General features: G+C 46.7%; 1 protein-coding gene across 5 annotated transcripts in view; it reads left to right on the top strand.

Annotated features, from left to right (window-relative positions):
- LOC140205330 (AMP deaminase 3-like) overlaps window positions 1–27133 on the top strand; it is a 73827-nt gene that overhangs the window by 18122 nt on the left and 28572 nt on the right. For 4 of the 5 annotated variants that reach the window (XM_072272912.1, XM_072272915.1, XM_072272914.1 and 1 more), the window contains exons 4-9: window positions 974–1139; window positions 4704–4923; window positions 6422–6551; window positions 14818–15012; window positions 16818–16949; window positions 24332–24495. In XM_072272912.1, coding sequence (XP_072129013.1) covers window positions 974–1139; window positions 4704–4923; window positions 6422–6551; window positions 14818–15012; window positions 16818–16949; window positions 24332–24495 — 1007 coding nt within the window. The remainder of the gene's footprint in view (window positions 1–973; window positions 1140–4703; window positions 4924–6421; window positions 6552–14817; window positions 15013–16817; window positions 16950–24331; window positions 24496–27133) is intronic. The other variant, XM_072272916.1, reaches the window with a different exon arrangement.

The raw sequence follows: 27133 nt of genomic DNA, 5'->3' as shown, positions 1-27133 counted from the left end.
AAAACAATAACAGAATGCAGAATAAAGTGTCACAATTACAGAGAGAGTGCAGTGCAGCTAAATGTTAAGGTACAAGGTCATAACGAGGTATGTTGAGATCAAATGTCCATTTCATTGTTCGAGGGATGGTCAGTCATCTCATCCCTGCAGGATCGAAGCTGTCCTTTAACCTGGTGCTATGTGCTTTCAGGATTTAGTATCTTCTGTCCAGTGGGAGAGGGGAGAAGAGGAATGTCCAGGATGGGTGGAGCGTTTGAATTATGCTGCCTGCTTTACCAAGACAGGTCCCCTTTAAATTTTCTCCTCACCTTCTAATTTTAGATTCCTTTACCCTGGGGAAAAAACTAAAAGGGAAAAGAACCCTTGCTCCCCCCAGCATTCTGGAAAACAGCCCCAGGTTATACAGTTATTCCTCATGACAAGCACCTTGGTCCAAGTAACATCGCTGTAGATCTCTTGTGCATGTTTTCCGGCCTCACTATAGAAGGACGGCCAGCACTGTGCAGTCCTGCAGTGCCATAGTCTTGGCTTGGCAGGCTTAATGCTGTGGGAGCCGTCGGGGTGTGAGGGAGATGGTGACATCAGGCCACGTGGGAGGAGGAATTGGAGGGGTTGTTTGAGATTGTGGGCTGAGGGATGTGTTGTGAAGGAACTGATAAAGATTAGCTTTCTTTGACACATGTCCATTGAAACATAGAGTGAAATGTGATATTTGTGTTAACCACCAACACAATCCAAGGATGCAAGTGTTACCATGCTTCCAGCACCACCATAGCGTGCCCACAGCTCAGGTACACGTCTTCGGAATGTGGGAGGAAACCAGAGCTCCCGGAGGAAATCCAAGTGGTCACGGGCAGGATGTACAACACCCCTACAGATAGCGTTGGGAATTGAAATCTATCTGGTGATAAAGCGTTAGGTTAACCACTGCGTTACCTGCTTCCCCTGATGTTCATGCTGTTGTCTAACACAGATTACTGTCGAGGACTACGAACATGCTGCCCGGGGGCTGATAAAAGCTTTATTCATTCGAGAGAAATATATGCGCCTCGCCTACCAAACGTTCCCCCGTGTAACGAGACAGTACATGCGGACGATCAAGGACGATCGGTGGCTGGAGGACGATGAAGTGATGCCCAGTAAGTGCATTCGTTTCTCTCTGACCCTGGAAAAAAGACCCTTTGGCCCAACACAACCATGGGATGTAGGAGGGTGGAAAGGGACTTCATTTTGCTGCTGTTGTTTTGATCAAGTTTATTCTCATCTGACTGTACATATATACAACCCAACGAAACAACGTTCCTCTGGACCACGGTCACCCACAATACATATATACAACCCAACGAAACAACATTCCTCTGGACCACGATCACCCACAATACAAATATACAACCCAACGAAAACATTCCTCAAGACCACGATCACCCACAATACATACATACAACCCAACGAAACAACGTTCCTCTGGACCACGGTCACCCACAATACGTATATACAACCCAACGAAACAACATTCCTCTTGACCACGGTCACCCACAATACATATATACAACCCAACGAAACAACGTTCCTCTGGACCACGGTCACCCACAATACATATATACAACCAAATGAAACAACGTTCCTCTGGACCACAGTCACCCACAATACATATATACAACCCAACGAAACAACGTTCCTCTGGACCACGGACCATATATCACACACAACACATACAGTACATGAGGCTTTCCATTAGTTGCAGCTGAGCATGGATCTCTACGTGATATACAATCCAGGGGAATACAATATTGAGAGTAAGCTGTTGCCCATGCAGAAGGCTCCTCCTCTCCACACAGATGATGAATCCGAAGGAACAGCACAGACCAATACAATTTGACACCAGCAGCGTTGCAGGAGTTGCCAGTCAGCGTTGAACTCAATGTTGGACTGCCTCAGGGACTCCAGCTCCAGAGTTTTCCTTGGGGTTTCCTCCCAAAGCCTTCCCCATGAGTGGTTAGAGCCATAAGGCAGCGGAGGTTTGAGATCAGAGTTTTTCTCCTAGATGAGCTGCCAACCAGGGCTGATGAGCCCCATCTGCCTAAAGTGACTGGTTTTAAGGCACCAGTAACCCATCTTGGCTCCTTCTCCTGTCAGTAGAAACTGTTCTGCCAGCCTTAGGAGCTAAGCCACACGTGAAGGACAGGAGCTGGACTTGGTTCTCAGAGGTTATTTGAGACACACATCAATGGGAATATTTAATAAGTAGTGTGAGCTTACCCCCATTACCACCCTACCCCTCCAACCATGACAACCTTAAGAAACCATACAGAGGACAGAAAACAAAATATTACCACAAATAGATTAATAAAATATAATTCAAAATATGTGTAGTGCGTAGCACAGGTAATTAGTAAACAGTACTCTTCGAAGGGAGAGAGGCAGAAGGAAAGAAAGTATGCTGAACTCAGTGGTTGGGAAGATGTTGGAGTCGATTATCAGGGATGAGATCTCAGGGTACTTGGAGGCACATGATAAAATAGGCTGTTGTCAGCATAGTTTCCTCAAGGGAAAATCCTGCTTGACAAAACTGTTGGAATTCTTTGAAGAAATAATAAGCAGGATAGACAAAGGAGAATCACTTGATGTTGTGTACTTGGATTTTCAGAAGGCCTTTGACAAGATGCCACATATGAGGCTGCTTAACAAGCTACGAGCCCATTACAGGAAAGCTTTTAGCATCGATAAAGCAGTGGCTGATTGGCAGGAGGCAACAAAGGGGAATGAAGGGGAATCTGGGCCGTACCCTCCAAATATCTGGACCTGCCTCTTGGTTTTTTTGCACCACCTTACTTTCCCTTTTCTATTTTCTATTTATGATTTATAATTTAAATTTTTAATATCTACTATCTATTTGTACTCCAGGGAGCGCGAAGCGGAGAATCAAATATCGCTGTGATGATTCTACGCTCTAGTATCAATTGTTTGGTGACAATAAAGTAAAGGAGAGGGATCCTTTTCTGGAGAAGTTTGCAGATGAAAATGAAGATAGGAGGAGTGGCAGGTAGTTTTGAGGAAGTAGAGAGGCTACAGAAAGACTTAGACAGATTAGGAGAATGGGCAAAGAAATGGCAGTTGGAATATAATGTTAGGAAGTGTATGGTCATGATTGTGGGCATGTGGCCAAGTGGTTAAGGCATTGGACTAACGACCTGAAGGTCGTGAGTTCAAGCCCCAGCCAAGGGAACGTGTTGTGTCCTTGAGCAAGGCACTTAATCACACATTGCTCTGCGACAACACTGGAGCCAAGCTGTATGGGTCCTAATGCCCTTCCCTTGGACAACATTGGTGTCATGGAGAGAGGAGACTTGCAGCATAGGCAACTGCTGGTCTTCCATACAACCTTGCCCAGGCCTGCACCCTGGAGAGTGAAGACTTTCCAGCCGCAGATCCATGGTCTCGCAAGACTAACGGATGCCTAAGTATGGTCATACACTTTAGTAGAAGAAATGAAAGGGTCAACGATTTTCCAATTGGACAGAAAAAACAAAAAACTGAGGTGCAAAGGGACTTGGGAGTCCTTGCGCAGGATTGTCTAAAGGTTAATTTGCAGGTCGAGTCTGTGGTGAGGAGGCAAATGTGATGTTAGCATTCATTTCAAGAGGACTAGAATATAAAAGCAAGGATGTAATGTTGAGACTTTATAAAGCACTGGTGAGGCCTCACTTGGATATTGTGAGTGGGTTTGGGCCTCTTATCTTAGAAAGGATGTGCTGAAACAGGAGAGGGTTCAAAGGAGGTTCATAAAAATGATTCCAGGATCGAATGGCTTGTCTTATGAAGAACACTTATGGCTCTGGGCCTGTATTCACTGGAATTCAGAAGAATGAGGGGTGACCTCGTTGAAACCTATCAAATGGTGAAAGGCCTGGATAGAGTGGATGTGGAGAGGATGTTCCCTATGGTGGGAGAGTCTAAGACACAGTATCAGAATAGAGTCTGTCAAGAATCTATCAACCTCTGCCTTAAATATACATAACTTAGCTTCCACAACTATTTACGGCAATGAATTCCATAGATTCACTACTCTCTGGCTAAAGAAATTCCTCCTCATCTCTGTTCTAAAAGGACAAATGGAAATGGACTAATCTCCACCTACCTGCCTTTTCCCCATAACCCTTAATTCCCCTACAATGTAAAAACCTATCCATCCTTGTTTTCAATATATTTACTGAGGTGCTTTCTGCTGCTTCACTGGACAGAGAATTCCACAGATTCACCACCTTTTGGGAAAAGCAGTTCTTCCCCATCTCTGTCTGTCCTAAATTTACTCTCCTGAATCTTGAGGCTGTGTTCCCTAGTTCTAGTCTCACCTACCAGTGGAAACAACTTTCCTGCCCCTATCTTATCTATCCCTTTCATAATTTTATACGCTTCTATAAGATCTCTATCAAGTTCTGTTTTTATTTCAGATTGCCAGCACCTGTAGTCTTTAAAAAACATATTTTCTGCCTTTGGTAAAATCCTCTCACACTCAGATCAGGCCGCCCCTCGAACCAGCCAGACCCTGGATGGAGACGGGAGATCTCGATGGACCTGGTGTCCGGTAACTCGGAAGCCCTGGGGTCCAGAGGTTGGAAATGACTTTGTGAAAGGATGCGGTGTTGGTGTGTGAACTGGCAAACTGTGGGAAGGTCTAACCACTTTGTTCTCCCTTTCCCCAGGCTTCTACTCTGCCCCCAGAGATGGTGAGGATCCCTATGATCTGAGCAGTGCTCCAGAGAACTTGGAGTATGTGGCAAAGATGAAGGAAGGTGTGATTTTTGTTTATGAGAATAAGGAGATGATGGAACAGGATGAACCCAAAGGTCTCCCCTACCCTGACCTCGAGACCTTCACCCTGGACCTGAGCCACATCCTTGCCCTCATCGCTGATGGCCCCACGTAAGTCATGTCTCCACAAAGATGGAATTGGAACTGGAATTAGTTGTCACACATACTGGGATATTATTAAGGATTAATTACCATTGTTAAGGGTGTGATTTTGTGGTACTTGATGGCATATGATAAAATAGGCCAAAGTCACCATGGTTTCCTTAAGGATTAATCTTGCTTGACAAAGCTGTTGGATTCTTTGAAGAAATAACAGCAGGGTGGTCAAAGGAGAGTCAGTTCGATGTTGTTCACTTGGATTTTCAGAAGGCCTTTGAGAAGGTGCCACGCATGAGGCTGCTTAACAAGATAAGTGCCCATGGTATTACAGGAAAGATACTGGCATGGTTAAGAGATTGGCTGACAGGCAGGAGGCAAAGAGTGGGAATAAAGGGGGCCTTTTCTGGTCAGCTGCCGGCAATGCGTGATGTTCCGCAGCAGTCTGTATTGGGACTGCTTTTTAAGTCAAATGTCAATGATTTGCATGACAGAATTAATGGTCTTGTGGCCATTTTGCAGACAATACAGTGGTAGGTGGAGGGGCAGGTAATGTTGAGGAAGCAGGGAATTTGCAGAAGGATTCAGACATATTAGGAGAATGGGCAAAGAAGTGGCAGATCAAAGTTCAAAGTAAATTTACATAAACCCCATGTCACCATCAACTACCCTGAGACTCATTTTCTTGTATGGCATACAGTGTAGGGAAGTGTATAGTCATGTCCTTTGGTAGAAGCAGTACGGGTGTAGACTATTTTCTAACTCGTGAGCAAATTGAAAAATCAGAGATGCAAAGGGATGCGGGAGTGCTCGTGCAGGATTCCCGAAAGTTTAACTTGCAGATTGAATCAGTGATGAGGAAGGCAGATGCATGTTAGCATTCATTTTGAGAGGACTAGAATATAAAAGCAAGAATGTAATGCTGAAACTTTATAAGGCACTGGTCTGACCGAACTTGGAGTATTGTGAGCTGTTTTGGGCCTCTTATCTCAGAAAAAATGTGGTGGTATTCGAGAGGGTCCAGAGGAGGTTCCCGAGAATTATTTCAGGAATGAGAGAGGATTGTTTGATGACTCTGGGCCTGTACTTGCTGGTGTTTGGATGAATGAAAGGGAATCTCATTGAAACCTATAGAATATTGAATGGCCTAGACAGAGTGGATGTGCAGAGGAAGTTTCCTATAGTGGAAAAGTCTAGGACCAGAGGACACAGCCCCAGAATAGAGTGACGACCTTTTAGATCAGAGATGAGGAGGAATTTCTCTAACCAGAGGGTGGTGAATTTGTGGAATTCATTGACACAGGCAGCTGTGGAGGCCAAGTCATTGGGTATATTTAAAGCAGAGATTGATAAATTCTTGATTAGTCAGGGTACCAAAGGTTTTGGGAGAAGGCAGGAGAATGGGGTTGAGAGGGATTATAGATCAGCCATGATGGAATAGCAGAGCAGACTTTATGGGCCGAATGGCCTGATTCTGTTCCTATGCCTCCTGATCTTATGGTTTGTCCCACAGGAAAACCTACTGCCACCGGAGGCTGAACTTCCTGGGCTCCAAGTTCTACCTGCATGAGATGCTGAACGAGATGGCGGAGCTGAGGGAGCTGAAGGGGGTGCCACACCGCGACTTCTACAACGTCCGCAAGGTGAGGGAGCAAGTCACCAACGCAGCTGAGGGCAGTCACTGGGCACTGGCTGAGCTCTCTGGACAGGGTTGGTCACCATCACTGGCTGAGCTCACTGGACAGGGTTAGTGACCGGTCACCATCACAGGCTGAACTCATTGGTAGTGTTTGGGACTGGTTACTATCACTGGCTGAGAACACCTGACCACATCGGCCACTGGCTGAACCCGTCGGCCAGTGCCAGTCACTAACCAGCAGTCTGTGGCCGAGTGCAGTTTCAGTAGTGCTATGAGAAACTCTGGCTGAAAGCATGTGGAATTAGAGACTGCGATAGCATAGCGGTTATGTGGGAGGGTCAGGTTAGATTGAAATTCCCAGCTACGGGTTGTGAGTTGGATGTCCCCAGGTGCTATTAAAATGTAACTGACAACATTCAGAGATGATGCTGCTCTTGATTGGGTTGTCAACAGTTGGTGTAGGGTTGCCATGATAATGTACTGGTTTTTCCAGAAAAATCCACCAAGGGGATCACTGGGATCTCCCTCAACCTCCCTGAGAGGATCACTGGGATCTCCTCCACCCTCCCTGAGAGGACCCCCGCATTTGTGACATTTACTGAGAGTGTTGGAGACAAAGGGCACGAAACATTGTTGAGGATCCCGACCACCCGTCCCACAATGTCTCTGACTGACCCACTACAGTCAGGGAGGAGGTACAGGAGCATCAGGACTCGGACTGTCAGACTGGGTAACAGCTTCCTCCCTTAGGCTGGGAGACAAAAGAATACCCTGCCACCACTGAGATCCCATCACTAGGATAGTGAGCATGAATTTTGAATTATATTTTATTAAATTGTGGTAATATTTTGTTTTATGTGCTGTGGATGACATGTGCTTTATCGGTGCACCATGGTCCAGAGGAACGTTGTTTCATTGGGTTGTATATATGTATTGTGGGTGACCGTGGTCCAGAGGAACATTGTTTCGTTTGGTTGTATATATGTATTGTGGGTGACCGTGGTCCAGAGGAAAGTTGTTTCGTTGGGTTGTATATATGTATTGTGGGTGATCGTGGTTCAGAGGAACGTTGTTTCGTTGGGTTGTATATATGTATTGTGGGTGACCGTGGTCCAGAGGAACGTTGTTTCATTGGGTTGTATATATGTATTGTGGGTGACTGTGGTCCAGAGGAACGTTGTTTCATTGGGTTGTATATATGTATTGTGGGTGACCATGGTCCAGAGGGACGTTGTTTCATTGGGTTGTATATATGTATTGTGGGTGACCATGGTCCAGAGGAACGTTGTTTCATTGGGTTCAAAGGGAGTCTGCAGAAAGACATACAGATTGGGAGAATGAGCAAGGAAGTGGCAGATAGAAAACAGTGTTAGCCAGTGCATAGTTATGCACTTTGGTAGAAGGAATACAGTGACATGCAAATATTTGGGCACCCCAGTCAAAATATCTGTTACTGTGAATAGCTAAGCGAGGAAAAGATGATCTGATTTCCAAAAGGCATAAAGTTAAAGATGACACATTTCTTTAATGTTTTAAGCAAGATTATTTTTTGATTTCCATCTTTTGCAGTTTCAAAATAAAAAAAGGAAAAGGGCCTGAAGCAAAAGTTTGGGCACCCTGCATGACAGTACTTAGTAACACCCCCTTTGGCAAGGTCACAGCTTGTAAGCACTTTCTGTAGCCAGCTAAGAGTCTTTCAATTCTTGTTTGGGGGATTTTCATCCATTCTTCCTTGCAAAAGGCTTCTAGTTCTGTGAGATTCTTGGGCCATCTTGCATGCTCTGCTCTTTTGAGGTCTATCCACAGATTTTTGATGATGTTTGGGTTCAGGGACTGTGAGGACCATGGTAAAACCTTCAGCTTGTGACTCTTGAGGTAGTCCATTCTGGATTTTGAGGTGTGTTTAGGATCATTATCCTGTTATAGAAGCCGTCCTGTTTTCATCTTCAGCTTTTTTACAGATGGTGTGATGTTTGCTTCCAGAATTTGCTGGTATTTAATTGAATTCATTCTTCCATCTACCAGTGAAATGTTCCCCGTGCTGCTGGCTGCAACACAAGCCCAAAGCATGATCGATCCACCCTCGTGTTTAACAGTTGGAGAGGGGTTCTTTTCATGAAATTCTGCACCCTTTTTCTCCAAACATACCTTTGCTGATTGCGGCCAAAAAGTTCTATTTTAACTTCATCAGTCCACAGGACTTGTTTCCAAAATACATCAGGCTTGTTTGGATGTTCCTTTGCAAACTTCTGACGCTGAATTTTGTGGTGAGGTTGCAGGAAAGGTTTTCTTCTGATGACTCTTCCATGAAGATCATATTTGTGCAGGTGTCGCTGCACAGTAGAACAGTGCACCACCACTCCAGAGTCTGCTAAATCTTCCTGAAAGTCTTTTGTAGTCAAACAGGGGTTTTGATTTGCCTTTCTAGCAATCCCACAAGCAGTTCTCTTGGAAAGTTTTCCTGGTCTTCCAGACCTCAACTTGACCTCCACCGTTCCTGTTAACAGCCTTTTCTTAATTACATTATGAACTGAGGAAACGGCTACCTGAAAACACTTTGCTATCTTCTTATAGCCTTCTCCTGCTATGTGGGCATCATTTATTTTAATTTTCAGAGTGCTAGGCAGCTGCTTAGAGGAGCCCATGGCTGCTGATTGTTGGGACAAGGTTTGAGGAGTCAGGGTATTTATAAAGCTTTGAAATTTGCATCACCTGGCCTTTCCTAACGATGACTGTGAACAACCCATAGCCCTAACAAGCTAACTAAGGTCTGAGTCCTTGGTAAAAGTTATCTGAGAGCTCAAATCTCTTGGGGTGCCCAAACTTTTGCATTGTGCTCTTTTCCTTTTTTTCCACTCTAAAGTTGTACAAAACAAAAATAATACACTCACCTTGCTTAAAATTTTGAAAAGAATATTTCATCTTTAACTTTATTGCTTTTAGAGATTAGTTCATCTTCTACTCACTTAACTATGCACAGTAACAGAAATTTTGACCAGGAGATGTGGAGAAATTATTTTAGTCAGAGGGTGGTAGATCTGTGGAATTTGCCATGAGCTGCTGTGGAAGCCAAGTCATTGGATGCATTTAAGGCGGAGATAGATAGGTTCTTGATTAGCCAGGGCATCAAAGGGTATGGGGAGAAGACAGGGAAGTGGGGATGACAAGAAGAATTGGATCAGTCCATGATTGAATGGTGGAGCAGATTCGATGGGCCAAATGGCCTACTGCTCCTATATCTTATGGTCTTATAGTCTTATGGGTGCCCAAACTTTTGCATGCCACTATATATATATGAGGTCCTGAAAGGAGAATATAGGGAGCTAGGAAGGGAGTTGAGAAAAAGGACCATAAAGGTAGTAATCTCGGGATTACTGCCTGTGCCACGCGACAGTGAGAGTAGGAATGCGATGAGGTGGAGGATAAATGCGTGGCTGAAGGATTGGAGCAGGGGGCACGGATTCAAGTTTTTGGATCATTGGGACCTCTTTTGGCGCAGGCGTGACCTGTACAAAAAGGACGGGTTACACTTGAATCCTAGGGGGACCAATATCCTGGCAGGGAGATTAGCGAGGGCTACTGAGGTGACTTTAAACTAGAATGGTTGGGGGTTGGGAATCAAATTAAAGAGGCTAGGCGAGAGGAGGTTAGTTCACAACAGGGGGATGGGAACCAGTGCAGAGAGACAGAGGGGTGTAAAGTGAGGGTAGAAGCAAAAAGTACTAAGGAGAAAAGTAAAAGTGGCAGGCCGACAAATCCAGGGCAAGCATTAAAAAGGGCCACTTTTCAACATAATTGTGTAAGGGCTAAGAGAGTTGTAAAAGAGCGCCTGAAGGCTTTGTGTGTCAATGCAAGGAGCATTCGTAATAAGGTGGATGAATTGAATGTGCAGATTGTTATTAATGATTATGATATAGTTGGGATCACAGAGACATGGCTGCAGGGTGACCAAGGATGGGAGCTCAACGTTCAGGGATATTCAATATTCAGGAGGGATAGACATGAAGGAAGGGGAGGTGGGGTGGCGTTGCTGGTTAAAGAAGAGATTAACGCAATAGAAAGGAAGGACATAAACCGGGAAGATGTGGAATCGATATGGGTAGAGCTGCGTAACACTAAGGGGCAGAAGACGCTGGTGGGAGTTGTGTACAGGCCACCTAACAGTAGTAGTGAGGTCGGAGATGGTACTAAACAGGAAATTAGAAATGCGTGCAATAAAGGAACAGCAGTTATAATGGGTGACATCAATCTAGATGTAGATTGGGTGAACCAAATTGGTAAAGGTGCTGAGGAAGAGGATTTCATGGAATGTATGCGGGATGGTTTTTTGAACCAACATGTTGAGGAACCAACCAGAGAGCAGGCTATTCTGGACTGGGTTTTGAGCAATAAGGAAGGGTTAATTAGCAATCTTGTCGTGAGAGGCCCCTTGGGTAAGAGTGACCATAATATGGTGGAATTCTTCATTAAGATAGAGAGTGACATAGTTAATTCAGAAACAAAGGTTCTGAACTTGAAGAGGGGTAACTTTGAAGGTATGAGACGTGAATTAGCTAAGATAGACTGGCAAATGACACTTAAAGGATTGACGGTGGATATGCAATGGCAAGCATTTAAAGGTTGCATGGATGAACTACAACAATTGTTCATCCCAGTTTGGCAAAAGAATAAATCAAGGAAGGTAGTGCACCCGTGGCTGACAAGAGAAATTAGGAATAGTATCAATTCCAAAGAAGAAGCATACAAATTAGCCAGAAAAAGTGGCTCACCTGAGGACTGGAAGAAATTCAGAGTTCAGCAGAGGAGGACAAAGGGCTTAATTAGGAAGGGGAAAAAAGATTATGAGAGAAAACTGGCAGGGAACATAAAAACTGACTGTAAAAGCTTTTATAGATGTGTAAAAAGGAAAAGACTGGTAAAGGCAAATGTAGGTCCCCTACAGACAGAAACAGGTGAATTGATTATGGGGAGCAAGGACATGGCAGACCAATTGAATAATTACTTTGGTTCTGTCTTCACTAAGGAGGACATAAATAATCTTCCAGAAATACTAGGGGACAGAGGGTCCAGTGAGATGGAGGAACTGAGCGAAATACATGTTAGTAGGGAAGTGGTGTTAGGTAAATTGAAGGGATTAAAGGCAGATAAATCCCCAGGGCCAGATGGTCTGCATCCTAGAGTGCTTAAGGAAGTTGCCCAAGAAATCGTGGATGGATTAGTGATAATTTTTCAAAACTCGTTAGATTCTGGACTAGTTCCTGAGGATTGGAGGGTGGCTAATGTAACCCCACTTTTTAAAAAAGGAGGGAGAGAGAAACCAGGGAATTATAGACTGGTTAGCCTAACATCGGTGGTGGAGAAACTGCTGGAGTCAGTTATCAAAGATGTGATAACAGCACATTTGGAAAGCGGTGAAATCATCGGACAAAGTCAGCATGGATTTGTGAAAGGAAAGTCATGTCTGACGAATCTCATAGAATTTTTTGAGGATGTAACTAGTAGAGTGGATAGGGGAGAACCAGTGGATGTGGTATATTTGGATTTTCAAAAGGCTTTTGACAAGGTCCCACACAGGAGATTAGTGTGCAAACTTAAAGCACACGGTATTGGGGGTAAGGTATTGATGTGGATGGAGAATTGGTTAGCAGACAGGAAGCAAAGAGTGGGAATAAACGGGACCTTTTCAGAATGGCAGGCGGTGACTAGTGGGTACCGCAAGGCTCAGTGCTGGGACCCCAGTTGTTTACAATATATATTAATGACTTGGATGAGGGAATTAAATGCAGCATCTCCAAGTTTGCGGATGACACGAAGCTGGGCGGCAGTGTTAGCTGTGAGGAGGATGCTAAGAGGATGCAGAGTGACTTGGATAGGTTGGGTGAGTGGGCAAATTCATGGCAGATGCAATTTAATGTGGATAAATGTGAAGTTATCCACTTTGGTGGCAAAAATAGGAAAACAGATTATTATCTGAATGGTGGCCGATTAGGAAAAGGGGAGGTGCAACGAGACCTGGGTGTCATTATACACCAGTCATTGAAAGTGGGCATGCAGGTACAGCAGGCAGTGAAAAAGGCGAATGGTATGCTGGCATTTATAGCGAGAGGATTCGAGTACAGGAGCAGGGAGGTACTACTGCAGTTGTACAAGGCCTTGGTGAGACCACACCTGGAGTATTGTGTGCAGTTTTGGTCCCCTAATCTGAAGAAAGACATCCTTGCCATAGAGGGAGTACAAAGAAGGTTCACCAGATTGATTCCTGGGATGGCAGGACTTTCATATGAAGAAAGACTGGATGAACTGGGCTTGTACTCGTTGGAATTTAGAAGATTGAGGGGGGATCTGATTGAAACGTATAAAATCCTAAAGGGAATGGACAGGCTAGATGCAGGAAGATTGTTCCCGATGTTGGGGAAGTCCAGAACGAGGGGTCACAGTTTGAGGATAAAGGGGAAGCCTTTTAGGACTGAGATTAGGAAAAACTTCTTCACACAGAGAGTGGTGAATCTGTGGAATTCTCTGCCACAGGAAACAGTTGAGGCCAGTTCATTGGCTATATTTAAGAGGGAGTTAGATATGGCCCTTGTGGCTATGGGGATCAGGGGGTATGGAGGGAAGGCTGGGGCCGGGTTCTGAGTTGGATGATCAGCCATGATCATAATAAATGGCGGTGCAGGCTCGAAGGGCCGAATGGCCTACTCCTGCACCTATTTTCTATGTTTCTATATTTCTATATATTGTGGGTCACCGTGGTCCAGAGGAACATTGTTTCGTTGGGTTGTATATATGTATTATGGGTGACCATGGTCCAGAGCAGTGTTGTTTCGTTGGGTTGTATATATGTATTGTGGGTGACCATAGTCCAGAGGAACGTTGTTTCATTGGGTTGTATGTATGTATTGTGGGTGACCGTGGTCCAGAGGATCGTTGTTTCGTTGGGTTGTATATATGTATTGTGGGTGACTGTGCTCCAGAGGAACGTTGTTTGGTTGGGTTGTATGTATGTATTGTGGGTGACGGTGGTCCAGAGGAACGTTGGGTTGTATATATGTATTGTGGGTGACCGTGGTCCAGAGGAACATTGTTTCGTTGGGTTGTATATATGTATTGTGGGTGACCGTGGTCCAGAGGAACGTTGTTTCGTTGGGTTGTATGTATGTATTGTGGGTGACCGTGGTCCAGAGGAACATTGTTTCGTTGGGTTGTATATATGTATTGTTGGTGACCGTGGTCCAGAGGAACGTTGTTTCGTTTGGTTGTACAGGTCGACCTTCACTAATCCGGCACCATTGGGAACTGAGGAGTGCTGGATTAGTGAAAATGCCGATTTACAGAAGGGTCACATTAAGCATAATCAGTGCCGGATTATTGAAAGAACTGGATTACAGGTAGTCAGATTAGTGATGGTTGACTGTATATATGTGTTGTGGGTGATCGTAGTCCGGAGGAATGTTGTTTCATTTGGTTGTATGTATGAGGGGTGATTGATAGGTTTGTGGCCTTAGGTAGAAGGTGTCAATTTTAGAAAACCTATCACATTTATTTTTCAACATAGTCCCCTCCTACATTTACACACTTAGTCCAGCAGTCGTGGAGCATACAGATCTTGGAGCTCCAGAAAGTGTCCACAGCAGGGGTGGCTGATATGTTCGTGGTCCAAGGTAGAAGGAGATGAGTTATACGGCTCTCGTTACATGCACATGCAGTTCAACTCTTTGCGTGATTATGCAGAAAGTTTGAAGTTAATAACTCATCAGGGGTGATTGATAAGTTTGTGGCCTAAGGTAGAAGGAGATGAGTTATTAACTTCAAACTTTCTGCATAACCACTCAAAGAGTTGAACTGCACGTGCATGTAACGAGACCTGTATAACTCATCTCCTTCTACCTTGGACCACGAACTTATCAATCACCCCTGCTGTTGACACTTTTTGGAGGTCCAAGATCCGTATGCTCCACGACCGCTGAACTAAGTGTGTAAATGTAGGTGGGGACTATTTTGAAAAATAAATGTGCTAGGTTTTCTAAAATTGACAACTTCTAGCTTAGGCCACAAACTTATCAAACACCCCTCCTCTGTGCAGTCGGATGACACTAAACTTGAATTTCCCGGGAATGGATTGTGAGGGTAAGTCCCCAGTGTTATGGAAATGCACCTGATCACTTTTGTGAGGATCTTGCTCCTGTCTGGGTTGACCCATGGTCGGAGCAGGGTTGCTGTGTTAATGTCCTGCATCCGGGGAGTACTGACTGTGTCTGCTTCCGTCCCAGGTGGACACCCACATCCACGCGGCAGCGTGCATGAGTCAGAAACACCTGCTCAGGTTTATCCAGCAGACCAACAAGAAGGAGGCGGACAGGGTGGTCCTGGAGAGGAAGGGGCACAAGCTGACCCTCCGCCAGCTTTTTGCCAGCCTCAATATGGATCCCTACGACCTCACCGTCGATTCGCTGGATGTGCATGCGGTGAGTCTACTGTTCGTCTGTTCACAGTTACCGCTGGCACTTCCCTGTGGCATTGCTGTGCTCTGTTAAAGATGGGGTCAGTACCAGACCAGCATTTTGCAGTTCCGAGTAAATTTATTATCAAGGTGCAGTACTGTGCCAAAGTCTTAGGCACATATATCTAGCCAGTGTGTCAAAGACTTCTGCACAGTGCTGTAAATGGGAATGAGGTTCGCTCCCGGATGGGGTTGATGCCTCTGAGGCTTGCTGTTAGGGAGTATTCTGGTGAATATAGCTGATATTAATTCAACCAAAAACCAGTCTGAGAAGAGAGCATGGCCTCACTTTCTGTAGATGTGCTCACTGATGCAGAGGGCTTTGCCTGTGAAGGACGGAGCTGCATCCACTACTTTCTGTAGCCTTTTCCATTCCTGGAATTGGTGTTTCCAGACCAGGCCATGATGCAACTGGTCAGGATCCTCTCCACTGCACATCTATAGAAGCTTGTCAGAGCTTTCGGTGACATGCCAGATCTACATACTCATTGAGCACCCCTCCCTGACCCTCGAGAAGGTGTGTGAGCTGCCCCCAGACCGGGGAGGTAGGGTCTGGGCTCCCTCACTGCAGGCTTCAGTAAGTTATGGCGAAAGGGAAATGAGCTGTAGGGCTGAAGGAGGGGCAGTGTGAAGCTGCGTTTAAACTATGGGTCCACCACAGCCTGAGTAGACTGGTTCTGGTCACCTCAGTATAGGGAGGATGTGGAAGCTTCAGTGAGGCTGCAGAGGAGACTTACCAGGGTGCTGCCTGGACGTGAGAGCATGTCTTATGAGGAAAGGTTGAGTGAGTTAGGGCTTTTCTCTTTGGAGCGAAGGAGGATGAGAGGTGTCTTGATAGAGGTGTACTAGATGATAAGAGGCATCAATCGAGTGGACGGCCAGAGACTTTAATTTCCCATAGTGGCAATAGGTAATGCAAGGGGGCATAATTTTAAGGTGATTGGAGGAAAGTATGCAGGGGTGGTGTCATAGGCAGGTTTTCTACACAGAGAGTGAGAGTTGAGTGGAGTGTGCTGTATGGGGAGTGGTGGGGGTAGATTCATTTGGGATATTGAATAAACTTTTAAATAGGCACATGAATGATAGAAAAAAGGAGGGTTACTTGGGAGGGAAGGGTTAGAATCATCTTAGAGTAGGTTATAAGAATGGCCTGTCCTCGTTACTGAATGGACAATAAACCCATGAACACGACCTCACATTGTTCTGCTCACCTTCTGTGCTACCTACTTCATTTATGTTTTGTGCATATTTCTTACTGTAATTTATAGTTTCACAACATATGCCAGTGATATTAAACCTGATTCTGATTCTGACTCCATGTTGTATGTGACCACCCGATGGACTGAATGACTTCCTCCTGTTCCCACACGAACGGAGTCCCACTGACCTGGATCCTGTTCCCACACGAACGGAGTCCCACTGACCTGGATCCTGTTCCCACACGAACGGAGTCCCACTGACCTGGATCCTGTTCCCACACGAACGGAGTCCCACTGACCTGGATCCTGTTCCCACACGAACGGAGTCCCACTGACCTGGATCCTGTTCCCACACGAACGGAGTCCCACTGACCTGGATCCTGTTCCCACACGAACGGAGTCCCACTGACCTGGATCCTGTGGCGGGGACAGGTGCCACACCCTTCCATCTGTTTGTTGTACAGACTGTCGTGTGGTCGAACTAATGGTCTGAATAGCTGCATCATGACCTCGCGCTCCTCTATGCCAAACGCTGAGAAATCTCATTTGGAAAAATTCATCTTCCTTTTAGGGTCGTCAAACTTTTCACCGATTTGACAAATTTAACGCAAAATACAACCCGGTGGGTGCCAGCGAGCTGCGGGATCTCTACCTGAAGACAGACAACTATATCCAGGGAGAGTACTTTGCCCGCATCATCAAGGTGTGTGAGTAAGTCATGGCCTACGCAGTGAGGTAATCTGTTGTACACTTTACTCACCCCATCAATGTGAAACTGCCCTCCTATATACAGAAAGGAGCCAGTAAGGGACAAGGAGGGAGGCAAAAGAGGTGGGGGCGTGGCACTGTTGATCAGAGATAGTGTCACAGCTGCAGAAAAGGTGGATGTCATGGAGGGATTGTCTACGGAGTCTCTGTGGGTGGAAGTTAGAAACAGGAAGGGGTCAATAACTCTACTGGGTGTTTTTTATAGACCACCCAGTAGTAACAGGAACATCGAGGAGCAGGTGGGGAGACAGATTCTGGAAAGCTGTAATAATAACAGGGTTGTTGTGGTGGGAGATTTTAATTTCCCCAATATTGATTGCCCCAGAGCAAGGGGTTTAGATGGGGTGGAGTTTGTTAGGTGTGTTCAGGAAGGTTTCCTGACACAGTATGTAGATAAGCCTACAAGAGGAGAGGCTGTACTTAATCTGGTATTGGGAAATGAACCTGGTCAGGTGTCAGATCTCTCAGTGGGAGAGCGTTTGAGAGATAGTAATCACAATTCTATTTCCTTTACCATAGCATTGGAGAGGGATAGGAACAGACAAGTTAGGAAATTGTTTAATTGGAGTTAGGAGAGATATGAAGCTATCAGGCAGGAACTTGGAAGCATAAATTGGGAACAGATGTTCTCAGGGAAATATACGGCAGAAACGTGGCAGATGTTTAGGGGATATTTGCGTGGAGTTCTGCATATGTACGTTCCAGTGAGATAGGGAAAGGATGGTAGGGTACAGGAACCATGGTGTACAAAGGCTGTTGAAAATCCAGTCAAGAAGAAATGAAAAGCTTACGAAAGGTTCACAAAACTAGGTGATGATAGAGATCTAGGAGATTATGAGGTTAGCAGGAAGGAGCTTAAGAATGAAATTAGGAGAGCCAGAAGGGGCCATGAGAAGGCCTTGGTGGGCAGGGTTATGGAAAACCCCAAGGTATTCTACAAGTATGTGAAGAGCAAGAGGATAAGACGTCACAGAACGGGACCAATCAAGTGTGACAGTGGGAAAGTGTGTATGGTACCGGGGGAGACAGCAGAGATACTTAATGAATACTTTGCTTCAGTATTCACTATGGAAAAGGATCTTGGTGATTGTAGGGATGACATACAACGGCTTGAAAACTTGAGCATAGACATTAAGAAAGAGGATGTGCTGGAGCTTTTGGAAACCATCAAGTTGGATAAGTCACTGGGACCAAACAAGATATACCCCAGGCTACTGTGGGAGGCGAGGGAGGAGATTGCTGAGCCTCTGGCAATGATCTTTGCATCATCAATGGGAATGGGAGAGGTTCTGGAGGATTGGAGGGTTGCAGATATTTTTCACTTATTCAAGAAAGGGAGTAGAGATAGCCCAGGACATTATAGACCAGTGAGTCTTACCTCAGTGGTTGGTAAGTTGATGGAGAAGATCCTGTGAGGCAGGATTTATGAACATTTGGAGATGCATAATATGATTAGGAATAATCAGCATGGCTTTGTCAAAGGCAGGTCGTGCCTTACAAGCCTGATTGAATTTTTTGAGGATGTGTCTAAACACGTTGATGAAGGAAGAGCAGTAGATGTAGTGTATATGGATTTCAGCAAGGTATTTGATAAGGTACCCCAAAAAAGGCTTATTGGGAAAGTAAGGAAACATGGAATCCCAAGGGACATTGCTATGTGGATCCAGAACTGGCTTGTACACAGAAGGCAAAGAGTGGTTGTAGATGGGTCATATTCTACATGGAGGTTGGTGACCAGTGGTTTGCCTCAGGGATCTGTCTGGGACCCCTTCTCTTCATGATTTTTATAAATGGCCTGGATGGGTTAGTAAATTTGCTAATGACACTAAGGTTGGGGTTGTTGTGGATAGTGTAGAGGGCTGTCAGAGGTTACAGTGGGACATAGATAGGATGCAAAACTGGGCTGAGAAGTGGCAGATGGAGTTCAACCCAGATAAGTGTGTGGTGGTTCATTTTGGTAGGACAAATATGATGGCAGAATATAGTATTAATGGTAAGACTCTTGGCAGTGTAGAGGATGGGAGTGATCTTGGGTTCCGAGTCCATAGGACACTCAAAACTGCTGCGCAGGTTGACTCTGTGGTTAAGAAAGCATACGGTGTATTGGCCTTCATCAACTGTGGGATTGAGTTTAGGAGCCGAGAGGTAATGTTGCAGCTATATAGGACCCTGGTCAGACCCCACTTGGAGTACTGTGCTCAGTTCTGGTCACCTCACTACAGGAAGGACGTGGAAACTATAGAAAGGGTACAGAGGAGATTTACAAGGACATTGCCTGGATTGGGGAGCATGCCCTATGAGAATAGGTTGAGTGAACTCAGCCCTTTCTCCTTGGAGCGATGGAGGATGAGGGGTGACCTGATAGAGGTGTATAAGATGATGACAGCAGACATCAGGGTAGCAGACACCAACAGAATCAACAAACTCATTCATAAGGCCAGTGATGTTGTGGGGATGGAACTGGACTCTCTCACGGTGGTGTCTGAAAAGAGGATGCTGTCTAAGTTGCATGCCATCTTGGACAATGTCTCCCATCCACTACATAATGTACAGGGTGGACACAGGAGTACATTCAGCCAGAGACTCATTCCACCGAGATGCAGCACAGAGCGCCATAGGAAGTCATTCCTGCCTGTGGCCATCAAACTTTACAACTCCTCCCTTGGAGGGTCAGACACCCTGAGCCAATAGGCTGGTCCTGGACTTATTTCATAATTTACTGGCATAATTTACATATTACTATTTAACTATTTATGGTTCTATTACTATTTATTATTTATGGTGCAACTGTAACGAACAAAAACCAGTTTCCCCTGGGATCAATAAAGTATGACTATGACTATGATAGGTATTGATCGTGTGGATAGTCAGAGGCTTTTTCCCAGGGTTGAAATGGCTAACACAAGAGGGCACAGTTTTAAGGTGCTTGGAAGTAGGTGCAGAGGGCATGTCAGGGGTAAGTTTTTTACGCAGAGAGTGGTGAGTGCGTGGAATGGGCAGCCAGTGACTGTGGTGGAGGCAGATACGGTAGGGTCTTTAAGAGACTCCTAAATAGGTACATGGAGCTTAGAAAAATAGAGGGCCATGGTAACCCTTGGTAATTTCTGAAGTAAGTACATGTTCAGCACAGCATTGTGGGCTGAAAGGCCTGTATTGTGCTGTAGGTTTTCAATGTTTCTATATTTTCTCTGAAAGGTCCAGTACCTTATCTGCTTTGTTGCTGTCAATGCTCTGGGACCAGAGTACATCACAGCTACGTTCTTGTTTATTCACTGCTGTGGCCACACCTTCAGTATTGTGAACAGTTTTGGGCTCCTCATCTTAGAAAAGATGTGCTGGCATTGGAGAGGGTCCAGAGGAGGTTCACAAGGATGATTCCAGGAATGAAAGGGTTGTCATTCAAGGAACGTTTGATGGCTCTGGGTCTGTACTCGCTGGAATTCAGAAGGACGAGGGGGGTTCTCACTGAAACCTTTTGAATGTTGAAAGGCCTAGACAGAGTAGATGTGGAAAGGATGTTTCCCATGGTGGGGGAGTCTAGGACAAGAGGGCCCAGCCTCAGGATAGAGAGGCACCCTTTCAAAACAGAGATGTGGAGAAATTCCTTAGGCCAAAGGGTGGTGAATTTGTGGAATTTGTTACCACATACAGCTGTGGAGGCCAGGTCATTGGGTGTATTTAAGGCAGAGATTGATAGGTTCTTGACTGGACACGGTATCAAAGGTTACAGGGAGAAGGCCGGGAACTGGGGTTGAGGAGGAGATAGTAAAGAAGGATCAGCCATGATTGAATGGCGGAGCAGACTCGATGGGCCAGGTGGCCTAATTCTGCTCCTGTCATATGGTCGTATAATCCTGCTTGAGCTTTCAGGTCTCTGAAATTGAAACTGCCTCCCTCAAAAGATAATTGTCAGGCCAACTTCCTTTTTACTACACTCCTACACCACGGAATTCAATACCTAAAACTGGAATGGATGCAGACTCAGTTGACACTTATAAATAACACACACAACATGCTGGAGGAACTCAGCAGGCCAGGCAGCAGCTACAGAAAAGAGTACAGTTGACGTTTTGGGTCGAGACTCTTCTCCAGTCTTGATGAAGGGTCTCAGCCCAAAACATCGAGTGTTTACTCCTTTCCAGAGATGCTGCCTGGCCTGCTGAGTTCCTCCAGCATGTTGTGTGTGTTTGGATTTCCACATTCTTCAGATTCTCTCTTCTTCTTTGTGATTTGACACTTTTGAACACCAGATCAAAACCTATTTATTTAACTTTGCTTTTAACTAACATCTTTTTGTCTTTTATTTTCATGTTTGCACTTTATCCCTTTGTAAAGCACTTTGAACTGCACCCTCTGTATGAAAAGAACTCAGTTAATAAAGTTATTATTATTTTGTTTGTCACCTCTGACATGGACAGAAATGTGACAGCTATGTTATGGGGTGAATCTGAGCTATTGGTCCTGTGAGGTGGTGGTGACTTACTTCTCCACAACGCATGGGCTTGCTGAGTCACACAGGCATAGAGCACCACAGGCCTTTCAGCCCATCTAGTCCATACTGAACTAGTCCCATAGACCCGCATTTTGACCACAGCCCTCCATAACCCTCCCATCCATGTACCTATCCAAACTTCTCAAGTGTTGAATTGATCTTGTATCCACCAGTTCTGCTGGCAGCTCGTTTCACATTCCCACCACCCTCTGAGTGAAGAAATCCCCCCTCATGCTCCCCTTAAACATTTCACCTTTCACACTTAACCCATCACTTCTAATTCTTGTCTTACCCAACCTCAGTGTGAAGGCCTGAAATTACCCTATCTATAACCTTCATAATTTTGTATACCTCTATCAAATGTCCCCTCAACTTTCTACACTCCAGGGAATAAAGTCGGAACCTATTCAATCTTTCCCAATAACTCAGGTCCTCAAGTCCTGGCAACATCCTTGTCAATTTTCTCTGAACTCTTGCAGTCTTATTTACATCTTTCCCGTGGGGCGACCAAAACTGCACGCAATGCTCCAAATTTGGCCTCACTGTCGTCTTATTCAATTTCAACATAGCATCCCAACTCCTATACTCTGATTTATGAAGGCCAATGTGGTAAAAGCTTTCTTTGTGAGCCTATCTACCTGTGACAGCACATTCAAGGAATTCTGCATCTGTACTCCTCGATTCCTCTGTTCTACTGCCCTCCTCCGTGCCCAGCCACTCACTGTGTCTGTGTCTGTCCTGCCCTGAACTGACTTCCCACAGTGCAAAGGCTCAGGCGTGAGTCCGCTGCCATTCTGAGCCTGTAGACTGCACGGGGCATGGAAGGGAGATCTCCTGTCCTCAATAACATCAGTTAATCAGACATGCACCTACCAGTCTGGCACATGAACGCTGTGGGCTGTGTGTTAATGAAAATTCTGCAAATACCACTCAGTGGCCACGTATTTACTTACACCAGTATACCTGCTGATTAACACAAATATCTCATCAGCCAATCATGTGGCAGCAACTCAATGCATAAAAGCATGCTGACATGGTCAAGAGGTTCAGTTGTTGTTCAGACCAGACATCAGAATGGGGAAGAAATGTGATCTGAGTGACTTTGACTGCAGAATGATTGTTGGTGCCAGACGGGGTGGTTTGAGTATCTTAGAAACTGCTGATCTCCTGGTATTTTCACGCACAACAGACTTTAGAGTTTACAAAGAATGGTGCGAAAAATTTTTTGAAAAAACATCCCCAGTGAGCGGCAGGTCTGTGGGCAAAAACACCTTGTTAATGAGAGTGGTTAGAGGAGAATGGCCAGACTGGTTCAAGCTGGCAGGAAGGCGACAGTAACTCAAATTATCGCACGTTACAACAGTGGTGTGCGGAAGAGCATTTTGAATGCACAACACGTGGAACCTTGAAGTGTTTGGGCTACGGCAGCAGAAGGCCAGACTGGGTTCCATTCCTGTACCGAATAACGTGGCCACAAAGTGTCTGCTCTGCACAGGCCTCTGTGGTAATCTCAATGCACAGCAAGATCCAAGACAGTGACGTAGGTCAACAGGAAGACTGGGAAAGTTGATGGACTCAGGCTTATCACAGGGTTGGGGAGGGCACAGCTTTACAGAGAGAGGAGAATAATTTAAAAGGGGGCTGATGGGCAACTGAAAAAGGAGTTGTTTGTATTTTCTATTGAAATCAGTCTACAGCCATTGCGAATGCAATGTTCTGCTACCGCCGATTTCTCTGGGTAACCCAAACGGATACACCTCCTGGTCTCCTTGATGCCCGTTTCCCTGGCTGATACACACTGCTCCGCATCCACAGGGAATTCTGTAAATGCCAGCCCTCCTGAGTCCCAGGTCATCTTTGACCCCCATCGGCTGTGATTTGAGCTTCCTCACAGGTGTGTGGATAGGGCTCAGGACTAGACATACCTAGGGATCATCCCTGATGAGGTGGCAGAGTTTGTCATCGAAATGTTGGTTAAAATCGATAACCATACCCAGCTGGGAGCCCGAGAGGAGTTTATTCGTGAGGGGCAACTTTTCACCCAGAAGGTGATGGGTGACGGAAAGAGCTGTCACAGGAAGTGGTTCATGTGAGTAGAATTACAATATTTAAAATACACTCGGACAGGGATGTAGATTGGAAATGATTAGAGGGATTTATGCCAAGCATGTGAATGGGGCTGGGCTCTTGTAGGCAGCTTAGTAAGCATGGACTATTTTTAAGCAGTACGCCTCTGTAAATATTGACCTCAGGTCCCTGGAGAGACCAAAGGGCCTCAGGGACAACATGGCAGCGGAATACTATTACAGCGCCAGTGACCCAGGTTCAATTCCCGACGCTGCCTGTAAGGCGTTTGCGTGTTCTCCCCATGACCATGTGGGTTTCCTCCGTGTGCTCCTGTTTCCTCCCACAGGCCCGAGATGTGTGTGTAGGTAGGTTAGTTGAACACACGGGTGTAAATGGGTTGGTTGGGCATACATTTATTGAGATACAGTGGGAACAGTGCCCTTCCAACCCTCTGAGCCGCACTGTCCAGCAACCCAGCTATTTAACCCGAGCCTAATCACAGGACGATTTACACTGACCAGTTCGTCTTTGGACCGTGGGAGAAAACCAGAGCACCTGCAGGAAACCCCCACACACATGGGAAGCACTGAGAAAACTTCCTTACAGAAACACCAAAGCGATCTGTAATAGCGTGGGGGCTCCATCTCAGCGCCATCATGCTGCTCGCTGTGGGATCTTGGGGCGGCGTCAGATGCTGTGGAAATACTGCTGCTGTATCAGTACGTAAAGGGCCGTTGCTGTTTGTACTTTCCCGGCAGGAAGTCTCCCGGGATCTGGAGGAGAGCAAGTATCAGTACACCGAGCCTCGGCTCTCGATCTACGGAAGGTCAGCGAGTGAGTGGAGTAACCTGGCCAAGTGGTTCATTAAACACCAAATCTACTCTCCCAACGTCCGCTGGATTATACAGATTCCACGCATTTAGTACGTCCTGAAATCACTGCAATTCCAGTCACATTGGGGAGCCCCATCTCCGTGACAACACTGCCCTTTTTTTACGTATAAAACTCCAAAAGTTTATTTACACACAACATATACAAAGTACAAACATTATTTACAAGACAGTGAATAAATTCAGATCAAAATGTGATTATTACTGTCTATAAAACCATCAATTCCTTGGGAGGCCCTCCATTCCTAGAAATCCCCCACTGTATCCATTGTGACCGCGTGCTCCCTTTCCAAGAAGTGTCCTTGGGAGAGGGGCAGGCAGTCAGCCCAGGCAGAGTCCTAAACTTGCTGCCGCCTAGACCCGTAAATGGCCACCTTGTCCAGGCCCAGGAGCAAACCCACCAGTAGGTTCTCCATGCGATCTGCCCCCCACTGTACTGAGTGCCCGTATGTGAGGAGTGCGGGGCTGAAGTGTAACCAGAACCTGAGCAGAAGCCCCTTCAGACACTCCATTCCTAGAAATCCCCCACTGTATCCATTGTGACCGCGTGCTCCCTTTCCAAGAAGTGTCCTTGGGAGAGGGGCAGGCAGTCAGCCCAGGCAGAGTCCTAAACTTGCTGCCGCCTAGACCCGTAAATGGCCACCTTGTCCAGGCCCAGGAGCAAACCCACCAGTAGGTTCTCCATGCGATCTGCCCCCCACTGTACTGAGTGCCCGTATGTGAGGAGTGCGAGGCTGAAGTGTAACCAGAACCTGAGCAGAAGCCCCTTCAGACACTCAGACAGGGGCTGCAGCCTCTCACACTCTGTATAAGTGTGGTAGACTGACTCCCCTTGGGCACAGGATGGACAGGTGGACGGGGTGTCAGTGAACCTGCTCAAAAACCTGTTGTACAGTACTGCCCGATGTAACACCTTCCACCCCAGGTCCCCAGTGTACAGGGGAAGCACCCCTGCATAGAGAGACTTCCACTGGGGACCCCACCAGTGTAGATCACCCTGTCTGGATGAGACTAGACCGCATATCCTCAATAGCTCTCAGTAAAACTGAGGCAGTTCCCTCAAAGCGGCATGGCTGATGCTGGCTGCTGGAAGCCACGTGTCCTCCTGCAGGCCATGGGGGCAAAGAAAATACATCACCAGCCCATGCCCTCTCGGAGGCTGGTCACTGTCCAGGTGTCTCTGCAGGGTCCCCGGCGGAGAAAGTGAGTCACCAGCCCATGCCCTCTCGGAGGCTGGTCACTGTCCAGGTGTCTCTGCAGGGTCCCCGGTGGAGAAAGTGAGTCACCAGCCCATGCCCTTTCGGAGGCTGGTCACTGTCCAGGTGTCTCTGCAGGGTCCCCAGCGGAGAAAGTGAGTCACCAGCCCATGCCCTCTTGGAGGCTGGTCACTGTCCAGGTGTCTCTGCAGGGTCCTGAGGCGGAGAGCCACCAGCTGGGTGTGCACGTACACCAATGACTGGCCGCCCTCTGCGATCAGAAGACTCAGGACTGTTGCAGAAACCCAATGCCTCCTATTGCCCCCGAAGTTGTCCATCAGTCACTTCTGGTCCCTGGAGACAAAAGCAGTGGTTGGGACTGAAGTAGACAGTCAGTACCATATCATGGAGGCGACCAGTGAAGGAGGTCTGACCAGCGCCCCACCAGGCAGAGATCTTTGTCTCCAAATCCCGCCAGTTCGCTGGCCAGGCCTCCTCCGTCGAGCTCAGTTAGACTCCCAAGTGGAGGAGGTGTGTGGTGCTCCACACAAGGGGTCTCAACCCCTCCGGTAAGGAACCCCCCTGCCACTGACCCACCAGGAGGCCCACACTCTTCTCCCAGTTGACCCCAGCAGAGGACGCGGCCAAGGGGACCTGCCGGCAGTCTCGCGTCCTCCGCAAGTCAACCGGGTCAGTGACCATAAGGAGGATGTTGACGTAAGCCAACAGGACGACCTCCATGTCCGGTTCGCACAGAACCAAACCCGTTAACCTCCTTCGGAGAAGGCACAGGAATGGCTCCATGCAGATTGAGTACAACTGTCCCGACGTGGGGCAATCCTGATGCAGCCCCCTCCCAAAGCACAAAGGTGCTGTCAAGGACCCATTCACCTTCACCAGGCACTCCACAGCAGTTGGATGCAGGCCATAAAATCCACCAAGAAACGCCTTCTCTTGGTCGAGAGAGAGAAAGGTGACCGACAGACCAGTCTCCCAGCACAGGCAGATCAGATCCTGGACAAGGTGGATATTGTCCCGGTTGGACCGTGTAGGACCGGACAGGGTGGACCAGTTGAGCCAGCACGGAGCCCAGTGATTAGCCGTTGCCTGGGCAAAGATCTGGTACTCCGCACTGAGGAGGGATACTGGGCACCAACTCCGCCGGTTATGGAGATCCCCCTTCTTGGTCATCAGGGTCACGACTGCTCCGCACCAAGAGAGGGGCATCTCACCCGTCGCCATTCTCTCCCCAGTACCCCTGTATACTCAGTCCCTAGGGTGTCCCAGAAGGCCCGGAGAAGTTCAACGGTCAACTCCGGCCAGCTGGGCCTTGCAAGGTTTCCCCCAGTAGTCCCTCGCAAACTGTCAGATCTCCTCCACAGAGGTGGGCTGTGACACGGTGCTGGGGTCAAGGAAGTCTGCCACCTCGGCCTCAAAAAAGGCCTCCTCTTCCCCCTCTCAATCCCACACTCTC

This window comes from Mobula birostris, chromosome 11 (assembly GCF_030028105.1).
Source record: "Mobula birostris isolate sMobBir1 chromosome 11, sMobBir1.hap1, whole genome shotgun sequence".
Classification (NCBI taxonomy): domain Eukaryota; kingdom Metazoa; phylum Chordata; class Chondrichthyes; order Myliobatiformes; family Myliobatidae; genus Mobula; species Mobula birostris.
Note: the sequence above shows the minus strand (reverse complement) of the source record. Positions and strands in the feature narration are given on the sequence as shown.